Source organism: Cladophialophora psammophila (genome assembly GCF_000585535.1).
Source record: "Cladophialophora psammophila CBS 110553 chromosome Unknown aczJe-supercont1.30, whole genome shotgun sequence".
NCBI lineage: Eukaryota > Fungi > Ascomycota > Eurotiomycetes > Chaetothyriales > Herpotrichiellaceae > Cladophialophora > Cladophialophora psammophila.
Genome location: NW_006912951.1, coordinates 287,942 through 312,506, shown reverse-complemented (window position 1 = coordinate 312,506; position 24,565 = coordinate 287,942). Strand labels below are relative to the sequence as shown.

Here is a 24,565-nt window from a genome sequence, read left to right as displayed (position 1 = left end):
GTCAAACTCCTTCTTTGGGTGCTAAGATTGACCTGTCTGGGTTGCCCTCTCTGGTACCCTTGGCCTGCCCCGCCACAGTTGAGTGGCTGTGCCATATTTTCACTTCGCGATTCTCAATTCTGTCCAAGTTTTGTTTCCTTGCCCTTTTGCATCACCGCCAGCAACGGGTCCCATTTGAGCCATATGTTCCTTTCGTGCGGATAAGATTCCTAATTCTCCCTGGCCTGGGTAACGGCCACTTCGCCCAAGATGTTGGAAAGTCTCGTCGCCAACCTTCTCAATCGATTCTTGGGCATGTACGTCAAGAACTTCGACCCCAAGCAGCTCAATGTCGGCATTTGGTCGGGTGATGTCAAGTTGCGCAACCTCGCGCTGAGGAGGGAAGCCCTTGATCAACTGCATTTGCCCATCAATGTGGTGGAAGGCCATTTGGGTGAACTGACCTTGTCAATACCGTGGTCCAACCTGAGAGGAAAGCCCGTCAAAGTCAACATCGAAGACGTCTTTCTGCTCGCCGCGCCCAAGGAGGAAGATGATTATGACCCCGAGGAGGAGGACAAGCGGGCGACGGCTGTAAAACTGGAAAAGCTCGAGAGCGCCGAGTTGCTCAAGGAGCGGAACACTGAGGCTATGAGTCCAGAGGAACAGCAGAAGAGTCAAAGCTTCACGCAGAGCTTTGTGGCAGCCATTGTTGACAACCTTCAAGTCAGCATTAAAAATATCCACATTCGATATGAAGACTCTATCGCGACACCTGGTCATCCCTTCGCCGTGGGCTTCACGCTCAAGGAAATGAGCGCCGTCTCGACCGATGCGGATTGGCAACCGACATTTATCCAATCCACCTCAGGAACCACTCACAAATTGGCGGTGCTGAATTCGCTGGCTCTCTATTGGAACACTGACGCAGATCTTTTTGGTACCGGCAAGGGCGGTGATATTGGCGCCGAGGCACAAGAAATCGACAGAGATGAGCTGATACGCCGCTTCAGAGCAGGCATAGAAGACACCAGCCACTCACAATATCTGCTCAAGCCAGTCAGCGGTCGCGCTGGAATCGAGATGGACAAAACGGGTCGGACAGACAAACCAAAGACCAAAGCACGTCTTCTTTTCCAGGAGCTCGGATTCATCATCGACGATGACCAGTACCGGGACGCCCTGATGCTTGTGGATCTGATGCACTACTTCGTCCGCCATCACGAGTACAAGCAGGATGCACCAAAAGAGAGCCCGAAAGAGAACCCTCGAGCCTGGCTCAGATTCGCGGGAAACGCCGTCCTGACCAAAATCCAGGAGCGGAATAGGAAGTGGACTTGGGAGTATTTCAAGGAGCGCAGGGACACCCGACGCAGGTACATTGAACTTTTTAAGAAAAAGAAGAGGGAGCAAAAGTTCACCGAGCAGGAAACAAAAGAAATGACCCAGCTGGAGCACGATCTAAGCTATGAAGATCTGCGATTCTGGCGGTCGCTTGCCCGCACGCAGTTGCGCAAGGAAAATGTGGGCGTCAAGAAGCCAGTGCAAAAGCAGACCTGGTCGTCTTGGATCTGGGGCACCCAAACCGATGAGACCCCAGATGATGAAGATGCCGGCATGACAGAACAACAGCGTAAGGAGCTGTACGACGCCATCGACTGGGACGAAAAGAAAGCGATTGCCGAGAGTGTCGACCTGCCTCGAGAGAGCGTCAAACTTCAAGTGGAATCGAGTCTCAGGACCGGCAGCTTCACGTTGAAACGTGACCCGCATGGTCAACAAACCGAGGTCCTCAAACTGGTTTTTGACAATTTTAGGGCAAAGGCACTTCAACGGCCTGATTCTTTCTTGGCGGAACTGGCACTCGGGGGCTTTCGTGTTTACGACGGCACGACAGAAGGAACCTTGTTCCCACAGATTGTCAGAGTCAAGGGGGTCGAGAATCAGCCCAAGGATGAAGTGAAGCAAGAGGATACTGAAAGCTTGGAGGACGAAGGAGAGGCAGAAGACGACGCCGCAGAGAAAGAAGATCAGGAGGAAGACAGCTTATTCCACCTTGTTTTCGAAAACAATCCCCTTGATGAGAGCGCCGATACAAAAGTCAATTTGAAGCTCAAGAGTCTCGAGTTCATCCACAATCCAAAGTTTGTGGTCGAAATTGTCAAGTTTTTCAAACCTCCAGAACGACAAATGGAATCCATTGGAGCGCTGCTCGAGACTGCAGGTGCAACAGTGGAAGAGATTCGTCAGCAAACACGCGCAGGCCTTGAGTTTGCATTAGAAGAGCATAAAACCATCAATGCGAACCTGGACATCCATGCACCTATCTTCATCATCCCTGAAAGTATCACGGAAAAGAGTACACTCTGCATGATCCTTGACGCTGGTCACGTCAGCGTCAACAGCGAACTCGTGGACAAGGAGACAATGCGGGATATCCACGCTAAACAAAAGCAGAAATACACCGAAGAGGATTACAAACAGCTCGAGGGTTTGATGTATGACAAATTCCACCTGAAGCTCGAATCGACTCAGGTCCTGATTGGGCCTGGCATTGAAGAGACAAAGGCACAGTTGGAAGCACAAGACGACTCACAGAACATGCACATCATCGACCGCATAAACATGGCCTTCCTCTTGGAGAACTCGATAATACCAAAAGCCCCCGACATAACAAAGATCCGCATCTCGGGCACGATACCTGTTCTCCATGCGTCCATCTCGGATAAGAAATACAAAAATCTCATGAGGCTAATAGATGTCGCGATTCCGAAATTTGAACCTCCGGGAACGCAACCAAATGGCAACGCCGTCGAGTTGCGGCCGCAAAAAGGCATTGAAGACCAGTTATCGAAGAGGAAGTCCGTGCAATTGCTCGAAGCCAAGGATATGCCAGTCATTGAGCACGATTCGGATTCAGAGGATGTTTCCACCGAAAAGCACCCGAGCAAGCCTGAAACACCTGCTAATATACATCAGCGCAATTTTGAGATCAGCTTCACGGTCGAAAAACTGCAGGCCTCATTGTACAAAGCCGATCCAGAGGGCAAGAGGCCAGACCAGCTATTGGCGGAACTGGTTGCGGAGCGCTTCTATTTCGAATTCTATCTTCGACCCTACGATATGGTGGCAGAAGTGCTTCTGCGTTCTCTAAGCGTCGACGATCACATTGAAGAGGAACCACTGCCCGAATTCAAGCAGATAATTTCTTCCAAGGGCTTCAATGCAGAAGAGGGAAAAGACCTGCTCAACGTCAAATTCGTGAAAGTCAACCCTGAATCGCCCGAATTCCAGTCTACCTATGAGGGTATTGCCACCAATCTTGACGTATCCGTATCTACTATCAACGTAATCGTCACAAGGAGGACACTGCTAACTCTGCTGGATTTTGTCCTTACAACATTCACGAGTCCTGGAGATCAACAACCGGTGCAAAAAGATCCAGACGACCCGGAAGAGTCAGTTGGAGATCCTCAAACAGCAAGGCCCCAAGCAGATAAGATCAGAATCAAAGCCCAGTTAACCAGCATAGCGCTTATTCTGAACAACGACGGCGTGCGGCTTGCGACCCTATCATTGAATTCCGGTGATGTTGGAGTCTTCCTTGATGCAGGCACCATGCAGGTCAAGGCGAGATTAGGTAGTTTATCCTTGGTCGACGACATCAACCAGGGTGCACCTAAAGACTCTCCGCTGCGCCGATTGATTGCCATCGAAGGAGATGACCTAGCGGATTTCAAGTTCCAGACCTTTGACCCTTCCCGCAAGGACTACCCGGGATATGATTCGGGAATCTATCTCCGGTCAGGTTCAATCAAATTCAATTTCTTGGAGGAGCCGTTCCGGAAGATTATGGAGTTCGGGGTCAAATTTGGGAAAATGCAAGCCATTTTCAATGCGGCCAGACAGGCTGCAGCCAACCAAGCTACACAGGTGCAAGAAAGCGCGCAGAAGATGCACTTCGATGTCATCATCAAGACACCAATCGTCGTTTTCCCCCGAGCCATGGTCGAAGATAGGCCTCGCGATCTACTCACGGCATATCTTGGCGAGATCTATGCGAACAACAAATTCGTCCGAGTCCAGGGCTCAAAGGGTGGGCCTCTTGTCAACACACTCACAGCCGGCATCAGACATATTCGGTTGACCAGCGAGTTTCACTACAGCGACGGCAGATCTCAAGAGCTAGAGATGATTGATAAAGTTGATCTCGACTTCAAAATCCGATATCTTGAGCACCAAGAGGGCATCGAGAGACCAGACCTTGAAATTAATGGTTCCATGTCGCCAATAAACCTAAGGGTATCCCACACTCAATTCAAATTCTTGATGGAGCTGTCAAAATCCATTCCGGCAGCCTTTGCAACCGAAGACGAGAGTGAGGAGGATATTGCTGAGGAATTACCGTCATCCACAACAGAAAGTGCGAAGGCCGCTGAACCTGAAACAACCACATCCGAGTTACCTGCTAAGCCATCATACCAAGGTCCTGAGCTCGGAACCGGTGAGGAGACGTGGACCAAATTAAATTTAATATTCAAAGCACCAATGGTTGCCCTGGAATTGATCCTTGCAGATGAAGACGAGCCGATTGAGAACCTCGAGGCGGCCAGCCTCTCAAAATTCTCCATAAACGAGACAAATGCCAAATTGAGAATGGTCAGCGACGGTGCTATGGAGGCCGAGCTCGTGATTCACTCTTTCACCATCCGCGACAGCCGCACGAAAGAAACAAATAAGTTCCGAAAGATAATGTCTTTGATCAACAACGAAGTACAGCAACAGTTCATGGCCAGTCTGTCTATTACGGGCAGAGAAGATCGCCACATGATTGTCATGCTTACCATCGACAGTCCTCGGGTCATTGTCGCTCTGGACTACATCTTTGCCCTTCAGGCTTTCGCAAACACGGCGCTACAGTCCGATGGGGCATTGCCTATTGCCGATGTCGAAGATTTAACTGAAAATAGCGAGCCAAGCCTCAAAGAGCAGGGCCAGACAGAAGTTGGTATCCCGGAGACCTCATCCGCCAGTCAACCATCAATGACCATATCGTTTCGGCTCAACATTGTCGATGCGCAGATCATCCTCATTGCAAACCCCACCATCTCCAATACTGAGGCTATTGTCCTTGGGACCAAGGAAGTCCTCGTGTCAAAACAAAACGCGACGACGTTGCAGGTCAGTAAGATCGGCATGTTTCTGTGCCGGATGGATCGCTTTGAAACCAGCCGTCTTCGGATACTCGACGACTTCAGCATCCAAATGTCCATGGACAATCGAAGCCAGGGCAAAGACTCCTCGTTGACGTCGATTCACATTGGTGTAGAGCCTCTTGTCCTACGCCTGTCACTTCGTGACATATTGCTTGCGATGCAAATCGTCAGCAAGGCTTCGTCTACGATGCCGCAACCAAAGATGCAAGGAGATACGGAGCCAAAGAAGCTCAAAGATGTGAAAGCATCTTCCAAGGCACCTTCAACGAAACGCAAGTCGATCACGGGGCAATCAACCACGGCGCAGAGATCCAAGCGATCAAAATCAGTCTCCAAATCGACCAAATCTGGACCACAGCAGCATCATACAAAGTCGGTGGTCATGAGTCGGGAAGAGATGGTCGCACAAATTGACGGCATCCGGATCATCTTGATTGGAGACATGCACGAGCTCCCACTGTTGGATTGGAGTGTGAAGAAGTTTGATATTGATATCCGCGATTGGTCCAGTTCCCTCACAGCCGACACCAAGATCGACACTTTCATCAACGTATACAATTTCTCAAAATCAGCATGGGAGCCTTTAATCGAACCTTGGTCTTTAGGCTTCCATATGTCCAAACAACTTCAACCCGAAGTCCTATCCATGGAGCTGTATTCGCACAAGAATATGGAACTAACGATCACGTCGGCTACAATTGCACTTGCGTCTAAATCCTTTAACTTCCTCTCGACAGACGAGGACATCCTGTCAAAGCCGCGAGTGGCGGACGCGCCATATCGGATACGCAATTACACTGGATTTGATCTCAGCGTTTGGGCGGATGAGAAGAGCGATAGTGCAGCTGCAGCCAAGCTCACCGATGGTGAAGAACATGCCTGGCGATTTGAAGATGCAACCTCCATGCGTGAGAGTCTCTCGCCGGAAGGGAATGCCGGCCTAGTGGGTGTCAGACTTGAGGGTAGCGGGTTTGACAGCGTTGTCAGGATCCCTGTCATCCGCGAAGGAGAAACCCTGTACAATCTCAAGCCGAGGAAGGAAGGTGTTCTACACCGCATGCTTGTCGAGGTCAGACTAGGGTCTGACAACGTCAAGTACATTACTTTCCGCTCACCTCTCCTCGTCGAGAACAAGACCCAGATACCCATTGAGGTAGGCGTCTATAGTCCGGTCGAAGGCCATCTCCTGAAGATAGAAAAAATCCCTCCTGGTGAAGGCAAACCGGCCCCTGTGGGAGCAGCATTCGTCCACTCGTTGGTCATACGTCCCGACCCGGGATTTGGATATGGGTGGTCGAATGAACGATTGTTCTGGAAAGACCTTCTGAAAAGACAAACTAGGGCTCTCACGTGTGAGTCGGAGGGCAGGGATGAGTCGCCACCCTTCTTTTTCCAGATGCATGCATCCTACGATGAGAAAGACCCCATTACGAAGGTCTACCCATACATGAGAATCCAAGTCTCGGCACCCGTTGAGATCCAGAACCTGTTACCGTATGACTTCAAATATCGCATCTATGATAAGAACACGAAGAAGGATTGGATGAACTTTCTCCGCAAGGGAGGCGTGAGCCCTGTCCATGTCGTGGAACTATCTCACCTTCTGTTACTGAGCGTTGAAGTGGAGGATGCGCCCTTCAAACAGAGCGATTTTGCGATCATCAACAGTGACACTCAAGAAGGATTCCGCCGGGAGAAAGTACTACAGTTGAAGGATGAGAGAGGTGCCCAACTGAGACTAAAGCTCCATTACACGAACATTAAAGACAGTGGAGGGGCCTTCAGGGTATCGGTGTACAGCCCATACGTCCTCCTAAACAAAACCGGGCTTGACATGAGTGTTCAGAGCAAGGCGTTCTTCGGGTCTTCCTCAAAAGCTTCATCCCCCCATGGAGCACGGACAAGTTCTGGAGAAGGGAAAGCTCTGCCGATGTTGTACTCTTACGGTACCGACGACCGCAAAAACCGCTCTCTCCTCAAGATCGGTGACTCCATGTGGAGCAAGCCACAAAGTTTCGACGCAATCGGAAGTTCTTATGAGGTCGTTTTGCCCGCTGCTTCCGGCAAGTCGGAACTGCATGTCGGGGTGTCTGTTGCAGAAGGCGAAGGCAAATACACCTTGACTAAGGTTGTCACCATAGCACCGCGCTTTGTGCTCAAAAATAAAATCGGGGAAGACATTGAGCTCCGAGAACCTGGTTCGTCAGAAGTTTGGAAGATGAAGAACAACGATCTTCTTCCCATGTACTTTATGCGACAATCTCCTGAGAAGCAGCTTTGCCTGTGCTTCCCTGGAGTCAACAACCAATGGTCATCTCCCTTCAACATGGCAAATGTCGGCATGACCCATGTCAAACTCGCCAAACATAGTCAAAGACAAAGGCTCATCCGCATCGAAATTATCCTGGAGGACGCTACCTTGTTTTTACACTTCAGCATCGAAACTAAGCATTGGCCGTTCTCGATGAGAAACGAAAGTGATACCGAATTCGTATTCTTCCAGGCAAACCCCAACCTTGGAGAAGATGAAGAAGAAGACAGAGGAAGCGGCTGGAAGCCCATTCGGTACAGGCTCCCTCCACGAAGTATCATGCCTTATGCTTGGGACTATCCCGCTTCGAAGAACAAGGAGCTCGTCCTTTCCGCTTGGGGAAAAGAGAGATACGTCAAACTGGCAGAAATAGGCAACTTGATACCGATCAAACTGCCACCAGGTGAACGTAATCGGCCAATGAAAGTGATCGATATTAATATTGTTGCTGATGGACCAACGCAGACATTGGTATTGTCCAACTACAAGCCGACCAGGTCGTTGTACCGACAGAGGACGGGTATGACGATTGCATCACAGACAAGCCTCAACCAAGGCTTTGAAGTCAAGCAAATTGAATCAGAGGTCAACTTCAAAGCCGAGTTGCGACTGGCTGGCATAGGAATTTCGTTGGTTAACAGCAAGCTGAAGGAACTCATGTATGTCACATTCCGGGAGATGGATCTCAAGTACGGGGACTCCAAGCTGTACCAAACATTGAACTTCACAGTCAAATGGATACAGATTGACAACCAACTGTATGGGGGCATCTTCCCGATCTTGCTGTACCCAAGCGTGGTGCCCAAAACTGGCAAAGAGATGGAGGCACATCCTATTTTCCACACTATGGTTACGAGAGTCAAGGACGATTCATACGGTGTGCTATATATCAAATACGCTACCCTACTTCTGCAGCAGATCACGGTGGAGCTTGACGAAGACTTCATTTTCGCAATGCTCGACTTTGTGAAGGTGCCGGGTGCCTCGTGGTCGGAAGAAAAGGAAGGAAAACTGTGCGATGAGAGTCTCGATGTACCTGAGCCCAAACGAGAACAACAGGGCCAGGATGTCTATTTTGAACTCCTTCACCTGCAGCCCATCCAGCTTGATCTCTCTTTCGTGAGAACAGAGCGCATCAACGCTGAGGATACTTTTGTCAACAGTCCGCTGATGTTCTTCGTCAATGTCATGACCATGTCAATCGGAAATGTTAACGACGCCCCCATCCGGCTCAACGCGTTGATGCTCGAAAACGCGAGGATATCCGTTCCAGCTTTGATCGCCAACATCCAAAACCACTACACGCAAGAAGTGCTCCGTCAAGTCCATATCATCCTCGGATCGGCTGACTTCCTGGGCAACCCTGTCGGGCTATTCAACAACATCAGCTCTGGTGTTGCCGACATCTTCTACGAGCCGTACCAGGGCCTCGTTATGACCGACAGGCCACAAGAGCTCGGTATAGGAATTGCCAAAGGAGCAAGCAGTTTCGTCAAGAAGTCTGTCTTCGGCTTTAGTGACAGTATGGCCAAGTTTAGCGGTTCCATTTCCAAGGGTCTTGCAGCTGCCACCATGGACAAGGAGTTCCAAGACCAGAGGCGAATGTCCAAGAGCCGAAATCGACCCAAGCACGCCCTCTACGGCGTCACTGCTGGCGGCAACGCCTTTGCCGCCAGCATGGCCAGTGGTATTGGCGGCCTCGCTCGTCATCCGCTCGAAGGAGCAGAAAAAGAAGGCGCTTTGGGCTTCGTCAAAGGCGTAGGAAAGGGATTCCTTGGTCTGGCCACCAAGCCCGCCGTCGGCGCTTTCGATCTCGCCTCAAACGTGGCCGAAGGAGTCCGCAACACGACGACGGTATTTGACTCGGAAGGGCTCGACCGTGTTCGTCTGACTCGCTTCATCGGCATGGACGGTATTGTGCGGCCATACTCTCAACGCGAAGCCCTAGGACAATTCTGGCTCAAGACCTGCGACGACGGCCGGTATTTCAACGAAGAATACATTGCCCATTTGGAGCTCGAGGGCGGCGACATGATGGTGATGATCACCTATGACCGCATCTTGATGATTCGGACCAAGAAGCTGCGCATGGAATGGGACATCAAATTGACAGACGTGCAAACCATCAGCAAAGAGAGGACGGGGATGAGTATCGGGTTGAAAGGGGGAGCGAATGGGCCCTTCATTCCTGTGGCGGATGAGGGGAGCAGGAACTGGCTGTACAAGCAAATTGCTATTGGTAAGTTGGGCATTCTTGATACCGGAAAAAGAGAGGAGATGCTAACAGCCATTGCACCAGCCGTGAACGCATTTAACGACAAGTACAACGCAAAAGGATGACGGACACAGGGACAATGAACATCATTTTCGACTATGCTATGAACCAGAATTGCGCCTCTTTGAGCGGGTACCTTGTAAATGTCATGCATTCTTTCCAATTCGCAATTGTCTCTGGGCAAAGGGTATGCGGAGCTTTGTTCAGTATATGTTTTGGAGGTGGATGGAAACAAGAGACTTTTGCTCGCCTCTTCACATGTAAAATAGGCAATGAATGATAATGAAGTGGACGAACAAGGTACGTAGCGGGACTGTCACTCACATCGTCATCTAGCCGCACCCTGCCGCTGGTATTTCACAGCTCATCGCCACCACTTTCCTGCCGGTACCAAGTGACTTTTCACATGGCCAAAAATGACCAGCGAAGTTTCAAACTTTCAATCTGTTCCCTTTTCACCTTTGACGCCCTTGGACTTCGCCTCTTTTCATCATTGACAACCTTGGCCTTCGCCCGCTTTTGAGCACTGCAACAATGGAACACCGCAGCGTCAGCAATCTCGACGAGGTGAGTCGTTTTGGCTTCTCATCCATCCTGGCCATGTGCGACAACAGGCTGTTTAGTGCGCGTCTTGGTGGTTGACCGAGCACGGAGACCAATTTTCCACATTGCACCCAAGTCTCGGTGGCCATACATCACATGAGCGGCTACGCTTAGCAGACTCAAAGCTGACAGCAAAGTTAGTTGGAGCAACTGGTCCCGCCTAGGAGAGCAGCACCGGACAGCATTCGGCAGATCCAGCGCCCGCAACTTGGCCAGCTCGTCAGTGAGATGGCCATGGGCGTGGAGCTTCCCCGGAAACGCATCGGCTTGACGCCAGTCGCACGCGACAAGTTTGGAGTGCCCATCCTCATGTCCAATCGCGCCGCGAAGAAAGTCGGGACACGCCGACGTAGGGCCCAAGGACACACAGAGCCACCACATACCCGATTCCCTGCGTCGATCGCGCCCTGGCCTTTGCCGGTGCCTTTATCTGTGCCTGCTCCCGCGGTTTTCTCAGCGGAGTCTCCTCAACCCAAGGGAGACAGGAGGGACAAAAGCAACCGCAACAGCAATGATAATGATAGCGGCAATAACAATGCAGCCACCGCTGGCGGTGTCCAAGCTCGGGAACCAGGCGGGGGCGGAAGCGAAAGTGGAGAGACAAATGGAGGTCAGAGGGGACACGCGGGCAAACTCACGCTCGTTTCGGCCGGCCAGCTGGAGGATCTCCGCGCCGACCTCATCCAGTCCGCCAGGGAAAACAGCGACCTTCGCCACAAAGTCGACATGCTGGAGCGAAAGCTGGCACGCGCCGAGGATCAGAGGGAGACGTACTGGGCATGTGGCGTGGAGTGGGCGCGTCGCGAGAAAGGACTGCGGAGTGAGCTCGAGCACTGGAGGGCACAAGCAGAGGTGGCGACGAAGAGGGGTTCCGCCGTCGAAGGAGCTGCGACCTACGGCTTCGTCGGCGTCCGCGGGTTCGGTGGTCGTGATAAACTCGATGAAGGTCAAGGCCACGGGCCAGGGCTGGGGCTTCAGTTCGAGATCGGATTCGATGCTGAGGATAGTGGAACTGATTTCGACACTGGCTTCGACGCTGACTTTGGCACTGACTTCGGCGCCGACCCGGGTCTATTCACCGCAGCGGGGGGAGGAGAGGAGTTGGACAAGGAGCGAGGCGCCATGTTGTGGATGGACTGATGGAGCTCGACGTTGACCTTGACCCAGACTTTGACGCTGGCGAGAGGTTTATTATGTTGCCATACCCACTTGTTCACGCGCAAGGACTATTCTATGCTGGCTAGGCGTAGAAACTTTGGCGCCTACCTGTTCTAACCAGCCGCGTCCCTGTGTGCTTCGTGGTCTGGTAGTCTCTATCACGGAATATTTTTTGGCTAGTCTCTCCACAATAATCTCGTGAGAGGGGTGCCCTGACCTTGTTAGATGGAAAATATAGCATTTCGATCTCAATATTCGCTGGGCCTCTATAAATGATCCCTCCGCCCATTGCCTCTCATTGTCCTAATTAGAGATTGTTATTTTGGGTTCGACTACTGGCAACAGGAATGACCTACTATGCCACTGAACTGATATGTTGTTCATCTTCCTTTTATATGTTAGACTAACTAGGGTCCTGTATAGGTCCAATAGGTCCCCCCGCAATAAATATCGTGTGGGTACCTTCGGGCTCCTAAGCCGATTTAGGCTCTCGGCAGTACTCGAGTCCACTTGGGTTGAGGCACGTGGAGAGAGCAATATTGGTAAGGGAATATAGATAGGCGGGCCTGGTACACGAACTTTTCCAGCTCCCTTGAAGGCTAGGGAACGCGACTATAGAACGTACCTTGGTCCTTGAATAATGCTCCTTTTCGTTTAGCCTCTGGCAAATAGTGTCGCCTACTGCCCTCCCTGTATAGTCCTCAGTATCAGCATCAATGGAAGTCACATTTGCCTCAATGTCTACTTATGTTGTAACGGAGCACTTCAGGGTTCGGCATGCACATGCAACAACGCACAGGGCCTGGCCGGCCGGTCGGTAATCGAGAATGCCTTTCTGGTTGGCGCTGGCGAGCAACACCACCACCAACACCACCCACAGAGAGGCAGCGGCTAAGGTAACGAGCGCCTAGCACGGCGGCGGCATTGAGGAGTGAAAAAGGACGCAGAGGATACTCGTGAATAGGTAGACGGTACCACAACCATAGAATACTCTCGTCAAACTATAAAGAATGGCACACGGCCTGCACTGTAAACTATTCAGTACGCCTGTAACGATTGCCCCTCGGATGCCTGTCTGTCTCTGTTCTGTTGTTCTCGATATCCTCGTTGTTACATACCCAGCTAGCCCTTATTGCCTTCCGCCCTCACAGCCACAGCCAAAATACTAGTCATTTTTGTCCTGACATGTGACCAGCCAAACCGCCTCCCCGCATGCCAGCACAGCACAGCCACTTTGCCTTGTTACAATAGTAATAAGCTTAACCTTGTACTCGGTAGCGTCCCGTCTGGAAGTTGAACGTCAAACGTCTTTCAAGTGCCTGCCGTTACAGGGAACAAATCAACAGCAAGCCTGGCTACGAGGCTAATCTCCGGATAATGCTTATATAGCTCCTTCTACTCGCACATATTATATGATATAGTCTAATTAGATACGATATAGTAATGCGAGGCAGTTCTCCCTCATCGGGCGCTGGGGTAAGGGAGAGGGTGCAAGGGGACCATATCTACATATCTACTCGTCCACATCGATCTAATCCGTGCCGCAAGCGGAGTTGCCCACGCTGCACGCTGCGCTGCTGCGCTGCGCCACGCCGCTGTGTTGTTGGGCTTCAAGACCAAGCGAAGTCGCATTCCCATTCCCATCCTAGAAATCCGTACGTATTGCGGTGGGCGTGGCTTCTAGGCTAGAGTAGTACATGCGTAGCCTAGATAGGATAGATGGAACGGGATTTGTCTCATCTCCTGATCAATCCTCTGCCTCTTCGTGGAGTCAGCATCAATGTCCAGTGTGATTTCTCCTGTCATATGATGTTCTCTCCAACTGACACCGGTCGCCAGAGTGCACGATACGTCAAACAACTTCTGCTCTCTCCCAGCCTGGGTGGAGTCCGCCGTTGTTCCTCTACCTCGTCCGCTCTACCATATTCTCTCCCAGGTCCTCCTGAAGATGTTCATCTTGGCTAATCTCGCCTTTTCCACCTCCTCGAATCCGCCTTCTTCCCACTCCTTGCACTCCTCGTCAATCTCCGCCTTGCCACTCCAGATGTCGCAGGTCTTGGGGTCTACCCACTTCGTGCGCTTCACCACCTTCCAGAACACAAACATGAAGATGCCATAGGCAAGTCCAAAATAGTTCGTCACAAAGCCCTGCGTGCTCCAGGGAACGAAGCTGTCAAAGCCGATAAACACCATGACGACGCAGCCAACGCCGATGGCGAGCCATGCGGTGTAAGGGGCGAATGGCGCCTTGTACGGAAGGGTGTTGCGGTCAATCCCTTGAGCTTTAAGCGCACGATACCAGCCAAGGTATGTCCAGAGCATACAAACGTAGGTGAGAACAAAGGCTATTGTGCACAGCCAAATAAACCAGAAAAACACCGTCACGGCCGAATTGGACGCGACGAGGAAGGTGATCAAGGAAATAATCGTCACCACCAGAACACAATAAGTCGGGATCCCAGATTTTGTGCACTTCATCAAGAACTTGGGCGCCTGGCCGTCGCGAGCGAGCCCATAAAGGGTTCGGCTGGTGGAGTAGAGATAAGCATTGCCACATGAGAGGCCGGACAGGAGAATGAGGGCGTTGATGAAGCTGGGAAGGCCGGTAATACCCAGATTTTGGATCCCAAGCACCCATGGCGAAGCGGCCGCACCGGCCTTTCCGTCGTTGATGGCGCTGATCAGCCGAGCATCTCGAGACGAGCAGATGATCCCGACGCAGAGTACGCCCACAACGTAAAAGCCCACGAGCCGGTAGAAGACGAGACGGGCAACACGTGGAATGGTTCTTCGCGGATTTTGGATCTCGCCTGCAGCGAGAGCGATCAAGTCTGGTCCAGAAACGGTGAACGCCGCATATCGAACCACACTCCAGAAGCCGAGAAAGCGTCCAGTGGCACCGGTGGTGTAATATGGGTGCATGGCCATTCCGTGTTTCCAGTAGCGGAAGCCATATGCATCATGTTTCGGATTCCCGCCGACCATGGTGATGAACGTAAGGAGAACAAGTCCCATAAGAAGGAGGATTTTTGTGGAGGCCATGATGAATTCAGACTCTCCGTACCATCTGCCACGCAATGATTAGACCCCGCAGGCACTTTGCACAATTCACTCAGTAGAGCATACCTCACAGCCACGAGATTAAAGAAGACACAGACCACCAAGGCCATCGTCACCCAAACCGCTGCGTTGACGCTGGTGTTCCAGTAGGTCATGACTGTGGCGACCGAAGCATACTCAGTGCACACAAGCATCGCCCCGGCAAAGAAATAGGTCCAGCCCATGGCGAATCCTAGGGCAGGGTCGACGTAACGGCCACCAAGTTCGAAAATGGTGCCTCGTATAGGCAGCCATGCCAGCATCTCAGCCACGAGTAAGTATCCTGGCCAGATGAAAAGGATGCCCCAGAACAGGTAGCCCAGAACGAGTGAAAGTGGGCCAGCATTCTTCAGACTGCCACCGATCCCCACAAAAAGCGCCGTTCCTATGCTTCCACCGATGGCCATCAACTGAACATGACTATTTTACAGTCAGCACCGAGAACATGCCGCGGAAAGGGCCGAGGCGCCGATTTGCCCCTTGCGCCATTGGAGAAAGCCCCAGGACACACTCACCGAGGTACGAGGCCTCGCTTCGTCTGACGATATTTGGCCCATTCAGACCTGGATAGACGCCTCTCGTACAGGTCACCCTCCTGAGATGATGCTTCTGAGACGACGACCGCCTCTCCCGCACGGACCTGCTTACTATCCTTTTGGCTGTCCATCTTACCAAGGTTGTGGATATGCTGATGAGGATGGATTTCGGAACGGGTTCTGCGTGGTACCATATATATGTGAGCAGAGATAAGAGCCAGGGATGGCAAAGTTGACCATGTCGACCGCCGAATAGAACTCGCATGCTCAGGCAGTGGCAGTTGCGGGCATCTCCACGAGTGACCAGGATCTTCACTCTGCGGGCGTTTAGTCTGCAGGCCACTGTGACGCGGCAGAAGGGTATGGTAAACAGGAATGGTTAGGCTCGCCGAGGGCCATCTGAACTGCTTTCGTCATTCTGGAGAGGCAGGTCACGGCATGCCTGGGTTGCCGTTATAGACTAGTGACATCCGAACGCGAGACGTTGAAAGAGAACAAATATTGGGAAAGCCAACTGCCAGTGGCTTTGCTGATCGTCCACATGGTTGCATTTCAGGTGGTCTCGGCCTTGTGCCAAGTCTGGGCAGTTATACTGCAACCGGTAAGGTCAAAATGCCGTGTGGAAGGTTTTATCGCGGCTTATCTATCTCGCACACTTACCGTTACTGGGGGTTGAGGCGAGAAAAGGAGTTGTACGGAGTACCTCGTTTCCGCCGCAATTTCCTGTTGTGGCCCGATATCTAGTTGATAACCGGTGAGGAGTTCCAGATCTCACGAGCATTGATAGGCAACGGCTCACGGACTTTCCCACGTGGATGGAAACAAGGCCGGTATCGATATGTGGCAGCGCAATTAATTGGCCTTATGATCGCTTGTCTGGATTTTTCCCTTGGAAGTTTTCACCGTCGAATGAAAGTGGTCTCGTGAGTTTCTCATAATATCAAAAAGCCGTGGTGCCGGTAGCGAGAGTGTTGGGAGTCGGGGCCAAAAAACCCTCGACTTACCGAGTACATAGCAGTGGCGCTCCCCTCCCCCCGCCCCCCAAGGGCTAGCTTCCTGGCGTATTCCTCTCAGATTTTTTTTGCTGATGCTGGCAGATGTCTCATGCGTGGGGAATGCTGCTCTCCGGACCGACGGTGGATATGTTGTCCAGACCCGTCCATGGCAATTGGAAGCTGGCAATCAATACAGGAGATGGCAGAAACATCGTGTCCACAGCATAGAGATGTCCAAGGTTTCAGGTCATGAGAGCATTGCTGCCGGCAGATGTCCTTGTGGACGGGATATTTCTGGCTGGCGAGGTCCTGGACAACACAGTAAGGGGGTATACATGTCCAGGGAGAATCCAAAGCAATCGAAGAACTTTAATAGAGAGGAAACTCAGAAGGAAGCTTAAGCGAGCTGAGCAAGGCCGCTAAATTTCGGCTTCGTCTTAATAAGGCTAGCCCAGCTTTCACAAGCCCAATCGGACCAAGACTGCGTGGGCTCGGCGATTCGGCGGTCTCTTGTTCACATTCTTCTGAACAGTCTCTTTTGACATTCCCGAAACCTCGCATTCGAAGGCCCTGAGTACATGGCGATAGCAATGAACCCAAAAGGCGGTAGTGCGTACTGTTGCCTCTAGTCATGCATCTGAGACTGTCATTGCGTGGCCCAGACACCAACCTGATTTCAGACCAGCACGTGGAATTCTCTCTCAGATCTGACCACAGCGAGAAGGACGTACAAATGCCATGCCCTCCGTACAAGTATCGGGTCAAAAAGTGGACGATATCCGTGCAAGTGGACCATTAAGACTGAGTGAAGCGATCTTCTGCATCGAGGGCCCGGTCGTTTAGCTCGATGCCACAAGATCTGGCAGCAGGGAAAGATGTTCAAAAGGTGGACATAGGCAATGGGCATCTCAGTGCAATGCTGGCACAATCTGAAAAGGGGAGTCTCCCTCAGCTGCGAGCCAAGAGGGTTTTCGGCGTCAAGATAGAGATAGATCCCCCGAGCTCTCAGTCGTGATCCGGCCCGACCGTGCGCTCGCATGCTCGTCATGATTACAGCATCGTCCCCTGCGACCATGGGGTACCCGACAGAGTTGTCGCTTCTTGATCCAATTTTCCGTGTACAAGGACTCCATACACCAACCAACCTTTGAAACACGACAAGCGAAAGGGGGACGGAAGACAAGGGCTTACATTTTCGGCCTAGCGTACATTTCAGGCGAAATGTACAGGGATCCTTGGCCGAGAACAAGAGAAAAGCATTATTATATTGTAACAGAGCACTTCAGGGTTCGGCGTGCACGTGCAACAACGCACAGAGGCCTGTCCAGCAGATCGGGAATCGAGAACGCGTTTCTGGTTGATACTGACAAGACAACACCACCACCAACACCACCCAGAGAGGTAGCGGCTAGAGCAACGAACGCCTAGCACAGCGGCAGCATCGAGGAACAGGACAGGACTGATGAAAACACTTAGGAATTAGGTAGACGGCGCCAAAAGCCATAGAATTCATGATACTCTGCTCAAAACTGTTCAATCTGTAATGAATGGCACCTCTGCCAGCACTGTAAACTGTTCCGCACCCCCTTCTCTGCCAGCCCATTTAGGTTTGACGTGTGACCCGACAGATCTCTGCCTGCCACCGCTCTACCAGCCCAGCACAGCACAGCCACCTCGCCTTGTTACAATATGTGACTAATATAGCCATAGTTTGCTCATGTCAACAAGATCTGAAACAAAGTCGCCGGGACGAGTGACTGGTTCCAGGAATTGCCAGCCCACCGATCGCGCATCTATCCGGCTGTTTTCTACTCTCGTAGACACCGTAGCATCTTCGTGGGACATCACCGGTCGAGCAGTATCAAAAGAGCTTCTGACAGGGGGAATTAGAGGTAAATGTTGTGTCAGTTCGCAAGATCTTGGTGTCAGTTTGTGGGTGATCAACGGGCTTAGCGAGGATGTATATCCGCCTCAACCGCTGGACAGCTCTCAATCATCAAACTGATGCCTGCAACACCCCGCGGTGTGGGTAGCTTGTTCGATGGCGGGCGTCCCTAGTTTCAACATTCGCCGATCATTCGACCCCGAGATTCTTACCAACGACCTCTCTTATTTTGTGGAGTGAGCACCATCGAAGCGAAACACCAAAAGCTACCGTGATAACACGTTGTAACTCATGGACATACCAACTTTGATCTCCGTTAGGGCGGACGACGACGCTCTATTGACCGGCCTGTAGTGCCCCTGTCGGTGAGCAAGCTATCAAGAACTGGTTGGGTTCTATCAAGGAATCCCATGCTGCCTCCCTTGACTCTCCATTCATTGTTGGTGAACGACGTAATCGAATCACATTTTCGCCCCGCCAATCACGGGATAACCGCATGCCGTTGGCCCTCGCTATCCCGGAGTATGAAGACCAAGGTGCAATCCTAATGCAGGTCCCTCTTGGGTGTCGACGGCGCATCGCAGCTGGTTGAATGCCCACCACGTTGCCGTGCAGAACCGGGGTGCAGTTATGGATAATGAAGTTATCCACTTGCCGAGTTGTTTCAATGTCGTGGGCTCACCTCTAGGTCATCAACTCATACATTGGCTTCAGAGGCTTCTGATGGAGGGCAGGGGTAGTCAACCGCTTTTCTTAGAGTTGTGGTTGGGTTTGCGGGTTTCATGCGGTCGCAGTCACTTGCGCTCCTAGGCTTTTCCTATTTTCCGCCATTCGGGTGGACAGTTGAGGCTCTGCGTCTATGCAATATACAACACCGTCTCACCTCAGCATAGCAGCGCTACATGAAAGATTCACTGAACCCACGGATCCTGCCTTCTGTGTCCCTACATACTCGGTGTGCTCTCATTATCCACCTCCACGGACCTGATGTCCGCTTCTCCCCTTCCCCTTAAATACTCCTCGCTCTACCTCGGTGCTTCAACCCTGGAGGCTGCCATGGCGATATACGACCTTTACTGCACTGTGGCTTTTCTGACCTGAACTGCTGTTCCGATACGGTGTCAACGATTCCTCGGGCGCTAGGCCTTCGATGCAACAGGCGAAGAATAACCCTTTCGCTCAGAAGTTTTCCAACTTGTAAACGTCGTAGGAAGGTTCCTCGTATGGATGAGCACTGAGAGACATGTTAGGAACAGGGCACCATCTTCTCGAATATTGGTCATCGACGTCTTTCGCTTCTACATGAAAGGAGTCGCGATCGAGGACGAAAAATATGTCAAAACCTACGCTTTCAGCGCCTCAACTGCTTTCCTCACGACGTCCTCGCCAATACACAGAGTCTCAACCTTGGCCGATTCCACATACTCTAAATTTCCAACCGTGCCAATATGAGGATTCGCCATATCTCCTGGTCGGAATTGGCCAGTGCCCATGGTGGTAAAGCAGCATTCGGTGTAGTTTCCTGGGCCAGGAAACCGGCCAGCTCCGGCGGCAAAGATGGCCGTCTTGCATGCCTCCAGACTGGACACCGGAACATTGAATACAAGCTTGAATTTCTGGACGGTAGCAGCCATTTTCAAGAGTGATCGACAGACCAGCGCAATGGAGAAAGGGACGTTTGCTTGATCCGCCGCCTGACGGAAAAATCGTCGATTCACGTGAGCGGATTTAAGCGGCACTTCCCTCGGGCCCTCCAAGACCCCTCAAAGGGCCCCCATTCCAATAAAGCACTGGGGCTGACGACGCGTGGAAGGTTCCGAGTGTTGAGTGCGGCGGCTAGTCAACCAATAGGATTGTGCCACAATTATCAGCATAAATCCTCCGCTTCTCCAGTGTGTGAAACCTTCCAACAAGCTTGCTTTGGATCTGTCAACAAACGATACGAGGCTTGCCTGGTACAGTACTGGGTACTCAAATATGACCGAGTACTCTCCCGTACCTCAAAGTCCCTATCAGTTCGTCGATCTTCAGACCGAGACGTCGTTCAGAGTGCTGGAACTTCTGCCTGGCAAGGACGATGCGCCGATATCGTGCTTGCTCCATCTTGCAGACTGGACTCAACCTCCTGAATACGAAGCCGTTTCATATGCCTGGGGCGATCACAACTTAAAAGCACCGATCAAATGCCATGGGAAACGGATAGAAGTGGGACGAAACCTTCATAGTGCACTTACTCACCTGCGATTGCCGGGTCGGCCAAGGATGCTGTGGGTTGATTGTCTCTGGTAGGTTACTGTTTTGTGTCTCCTTGAAGCGGCGTTCAGCGAGGGTGCAAAATTCAGCGGGTATTTTAGGGATCGCAATGCTATATGCTTTGGTATTGGGCTACAAACCTCCCTTTCTTCCCTTTTCATGGTGATTATGTCAATTCTGACCATATTCGTGACCATATTCTGGCTTCAGTATGCATCAAACAAATATCCTGGAGCGCAATCAGCAGGTCAGGCAAATGCGCCGTATTTATGAGAAGGCAAAAGCCGTACTAACCTGGCTTGGACCGGACACTCCGGGTCACTTGGCGAAAACTGCAACGGATTCGATTCGAGTGATTTCGGACTTCCTCTGTGAGCATCTAAATCTCCAAATCACGAACCTAAGTACCAGGAGCAACGTGTACCACGAAATCCTGTACGAGAACCGCCATGCTCTTCCACCGCCCAACGAATGCGACTTCAGCTCTGATGCCACTTGGCAGGCCCTTATCTGGTTCTATTCTCATTCTTACTTCACCCGCTTATGGATCATCCAAGAAATAAACGCCAGCACAAACCGCATTGTCCATTGCGGCCGAGAACAGATCGAATGGGATCATGTAGATCTCGTCGCAGGCTACATTATCATGGACACTGCATTCTCAAACGACTTTGGCTTCTCCAAAACGCACTGCTGGTGGACAGCAACCGTGACAACAGAACGCATGCGCAACCCTGAGAATTGGCTCTCACTGCTTTATCTAGCCTCCAACTTTGCTTGCCAGGACGACCGAGACATGATCTATGGCCTCCGAGGGCTGATGAACTTGCCTGAGCCTAGCGATCAAGCAACTCTGCTGAATCCTAACTATGCCAAATCAACAGTCGAGGTCTTCCGAGACTCAGTGGAGGCGGCGTTCCTTGATTTCCGGAACACGGACGTCCTGCTATATCTCGTTGGCGATGAGTCTCCTTCGTGGATCCCCCGCTGGGACCGACCAATGCTATTCCGCAATCCATTTCGTTTCGGCAAGTCACTGCCCTGGAAACCCGCTGGCGACAGCAAACCATTATGCAAAATTGACAAGCTGCTAAACATTCTGCATGTCTCGGGGGTTTTTATCGACACCATAAAATCAGTCTCTCCATACAATGAGCGGTACTTCAGCAACGCCATTCTCAAAACTGACGAAGGCAGGAATGAGCTGCAACAAGCGTGGCCCAAAATTCTCACCATCTTGGCGGACAGTCAGCAGCCGCCATCTTTAACCGTAAGCGCAGCGCTCCTCACAGCAGCTGCAACCGCTTTCTCCTTCGGCCTTGACGCCGATGCAAACCCTGCAGAACCGCAGTATCTCCTGTACAACTTCATCTCATACCTTTGTCTTATCCTTCCTCCCGAAATATACGCCCGCCACATCCCATCTGACCTCTCCGAAGCTGCCAATGCCAATGGCAATGGGCAGGACTTCGGCAAACCGGTCTGGGATTTCGCTTATCCTGACTCCGGCTTCTTCGTTACCTCGGCTGGCCTGGTGGGATGTTCGGTGTGCGTGCCACAGCAAGGAGATGTGGTGGTCGCGGCGTTGGGAAGTACGTACCCCTTCGTCGTTCGACCACGGCTGGGCGGGGCACAGTGCTTGCTAAAGGGGTATGCTTATGTAAATGGAGTCATGAGGGGCGAGAGAGCAGAGGATGGTGAGATGAGAACGTTTGAATTCCATTGATGATGGGAGCAAATAGCATGCCAATATCAAGAGCAATCACGCCTAGCAAGTCTTTCGATTCCGATTCCTTTAAGCGGAGAATCGAGTAGTCTCGCTTATGGAATTAGCATTCGACGGAGGCTAGGAACACAAAGTTCAGAGCCTGGAACGGGCAGGCGAGAAATACTCGAGGCTGCCTTGAGTACAGGATTGGAAATTCTCGGACCGGATGAATAGAATCTGGTCTACATTATGACTTCGAGAAAAAATTCGAGACCAACATTGCGGCCCAGACCAAGTTTCTGGAAGGGAAGAGATGAACAAAGGACGCACATATAATCAAGCCAAACATTGACCTCAGCGACGTGAAGCTTAGCATGGCGGTCTGGGATGATAAGGACGAAGCCGACCGGGTCCTCCCCCTAGATCCGGACTAATTTGAAGATCCTAGACCAAACTATGTAGAGATATGTACTGATACGTCGATTCGCCGTGTTCCTAGAAGAAAGCTTATAACAATAAGATTTCTGCCTAACCTTGTGAGGACGTCGGATCACTAGTTCACAATTATATCTTTAAAATAGCAACGAAATAAGAGCGCGTTTTCAGAAAAGCGTAGAGGCACCAGCAACGATAGCCCATCGAAGCTGAGACGATTTCTGAGAGCGAAGAAGAGGCGGCCCGCGCACGAAGGGATTGAAGTCGCGGTTTAAGCTCAGCCGACATGGATAGAAGACAAACCAGCGAAAGCCACTCGTCTCGCCGGTCGAGATCAGACGATACTGTAACAGAGCACTTCAGGGTTCGGCGTGCACGTGCAACAACGCACAGAGGCCTGTCCAGCAGATCGGGAATCGAGAACGCGTTTCTGGTTGATACTGGCAAGACAACACCACCACCAACACTACCCAGAGGCGCAGCGGCTAGGGCTACGAACACCTAGCACAGCGGCAGCATCGAGGAGCAGAACAGAACTGATAAAACACTCAGGAATTAGGTAGACGGCGCCAAAAAGCCATAGTATTCATGATACTCTGCTCCAACTGTAAAGAATGGCACTCTGCCAGCACTGTAAACTGTTCCGCACTCCCCCTGCCGGCCCATTTTGGTTTGACATGTGACTAGACAACTTCTCTCGCCTGCTACCACTCTACCAGCCCTGCACAGCACAACACAGCACAGCCACTTTGCCTTGTTACAATACGGTCAATCTGCAAGCTAACGAAAGTCATCCAACTCGATGGAAGCATCGTGGAGCCCGTTATAGGATGGCAGAGAGCGGCTAACGCACTATGGCGCTGCAATCGGACGGCCACTGTTGGAGGTAGCAATGTACTCTCATTCGTGTCCCAAATCTAGAACACGCAAGTTGAACTGTCTGCCTGCCAGCCGTGGATGCCAAGCTTTATACCATATGTCGGGTTTTCTTCTCTGGGATCACCTCACCAACAGACAGTGTCTTGTATATCTTCAACTTAAGATGTTGCGCGGCAAAGGTCTCCTTCCGAAAGCCTGTGCCATCGGCGATCATGAGGAAGTTAAATCCCCTTCTTAAAAAGGTACATAATCTATCCGAACGGGACAAGCACGATGCTCTGCGAAGTGCAGTTGAGAATAACGGATCTAACTGTGGTGGATTGTCTGCTAGCAAACAACAGCAAACTGATTACTTTCGACTTTCGTCAAGGCGTCGAACCATGCTCATACCTCCATCATTCAGATTCTCCTGTCGAGTGGCTTCGACATAAATACGCCCACTCGAGAAGATTTTCCTCCTCCGTCGGCGTAGGTCTCACCCTCAACTTGAGATTTACTACATTCCTAACTGACTCAGTGTTGTGTTATCTAATTCGGAGATGGTGCGATGGCTCATTGATCACGGTGCGAATCTTAGTGCTCGCGGTCTGTTCGACATTACACCTCTATCCATTGCAGCCAAATCTGCTTCAAAAGAGGTGACCGAGCTGCTCGTCAAGCTTGGTGCTTCCACAGAAGAGGGACAGCCTCTTCATTGTGCTGTGGCCTACGATTCTCCAGGCGAGATTATCCTACTCGTTTTTAAGAATGGCGCTCCGATCAACGAAAGTATGTTCCAAGAACATAAATTTTAACAACCAAACGCGGGGATCGAAATGCGAACGCGTGACCAGTCCTCCAAAGGCTTCGAAACGGACTAGGAGATTGTCGAGGTTGGAGGATACATTCCATCACAGGTATCTAAGCTACAGTCATCGGCAACACCCCCAGGGTGTAGTATACGAGGATCGATTTCTCAAGTCATCGATTGACCAGACTCAGCACCAGTGTCTCCCCCTGAGTGGTGAAAGCCCATTTATCGATGGAGGCGAGAGTCGAGGCTGCCCTTCTAAACCCCATCAGACCCCATTACTTTTCCGTCTTTTGTCTACAGAATCAACGGCCAACGAACCACATCCTTCAAGCAACACCAATGTCGGCGTTGGTCCTCGAGCAGCCTCCTGGGCCTGGTCCGTGTTTCTTCAGACACCGCCGCGTCAGTTTTCAGGGCAAGCTTGACTGTCACCGCGGACA

General features: G+C 51.4%; 6 protein-coding genes across 6 annotated transcripts; 4 read left to right on the top strand and 2 right to left on the bottom strand.

The window, feature by feature from the left end:
• Positions 1-249: 249 nt before the first annotated feature.
• A1O5_12040 (uncharacterized protein) lies at positions 250-9,846 on the top strand (the record flags this gene model as incomplete). Its single annotated transcript, XM_007752609.1, has 2 exons — positions 250-9,745; positions 9,806-9,846. The coding sequence occupies 2 exons, from the start codon at positions 250-252 to the stop codon at positions 9,844-9,846; spliced, it is 9,537 nt and encodes a 3,178-aa protein (XP_007750799.1).
• Positions 9,847-10,315: 469 nt separating this feature from the next.
• On the top strand, positions 10,316-11,524 carry A1O5_12039 (uncharacterized protein; the record flags this gene model as incomplete). Its single annotated transcript, XM_007752608.1, has 2 exons — positions 10,316-10,348; positions 10,526-11,524. The coding sequence occupies 2 exons, from the start codon at positions 10,316-10,318 to the stop codon at positions 11,522-11,524; spliced, it is 1,032 nt and encodes a 343-aa protein (XP_007750798.1).
• A 1,935-nt stretch (positions 11,525-13,459) lies between these two features.
• A1O5_12038 (uncharacterized protein) lies at positions 13,460-15,048 on the bottom strand (the record flags this gene model as incomplete). The annotated part of the gene is made up of 2 exons (XM_007752607.1): positions 13,460-14,609; positions 14,669-15,048. The coding sequence occupies 2 exons, from the start codon at positions 15,046-15,048 to the stop codon at positions 13,460-13,462; spliced, it is 1,530 nt and encodes a 509-aa protein (XP_007750797.1).
• Positions 15,049-19,236: 4,188 nt separating this feature from the next.
• On the bottom strand, positions 19,237-19,691 carry A1O5_12037 (uncharacterized protein; the record flags this gene model as incomplete). The annotated part of the gene is made up of 2 exons (XM_007752606.1): positions 19,237-19,291; positions 19,405-19,691. 2 exons carry the CDS (start codon positions 19,689-19,691, stop codon positions 19,237-19,239), a joined length of 342 nt encoding a protein of 113 aa, XP_007750796.1.
• An 830-nt stretch (positions 19,692-20,521) lies between these two features.
• A1O5_12036 (uncharacterized protein) lies at positions 20,522-22,036 on the top strand (the record flags this gene model as incomplete). The annotated part of the gene is made up of 1 exon (XM_007752605.1): positions 20,522-22,036. The coding sequence occupies one exon, from the start codon at positions 20,522-20,524 to the stop codon at positions 22,034-22,036; it is 1,515 nt and encodes a 504-aa protein (XP_007750795.1).
• A 1,835-nt stretch (positions 22,037-23,871) lies between these two features.
• On the top strand, positions 23,872-24,126 carry A1O5_12035 (uncharacterized protein; the record flags this gene model as incomplete). Its single annotated transcript, XM_007752604.1, has 1 exon — positions 23,872-24,126. The coding sequence occupies one exon, from the start codon at positions 23,872-23,874 to the stop codon at positions 24,124-24,126; it is 255 nt and encodes an 84-aa protein (XP_007750794.1).
• Between the last annotated feature and the right edge of the window lie 439 nt (positions 24,127-24,565).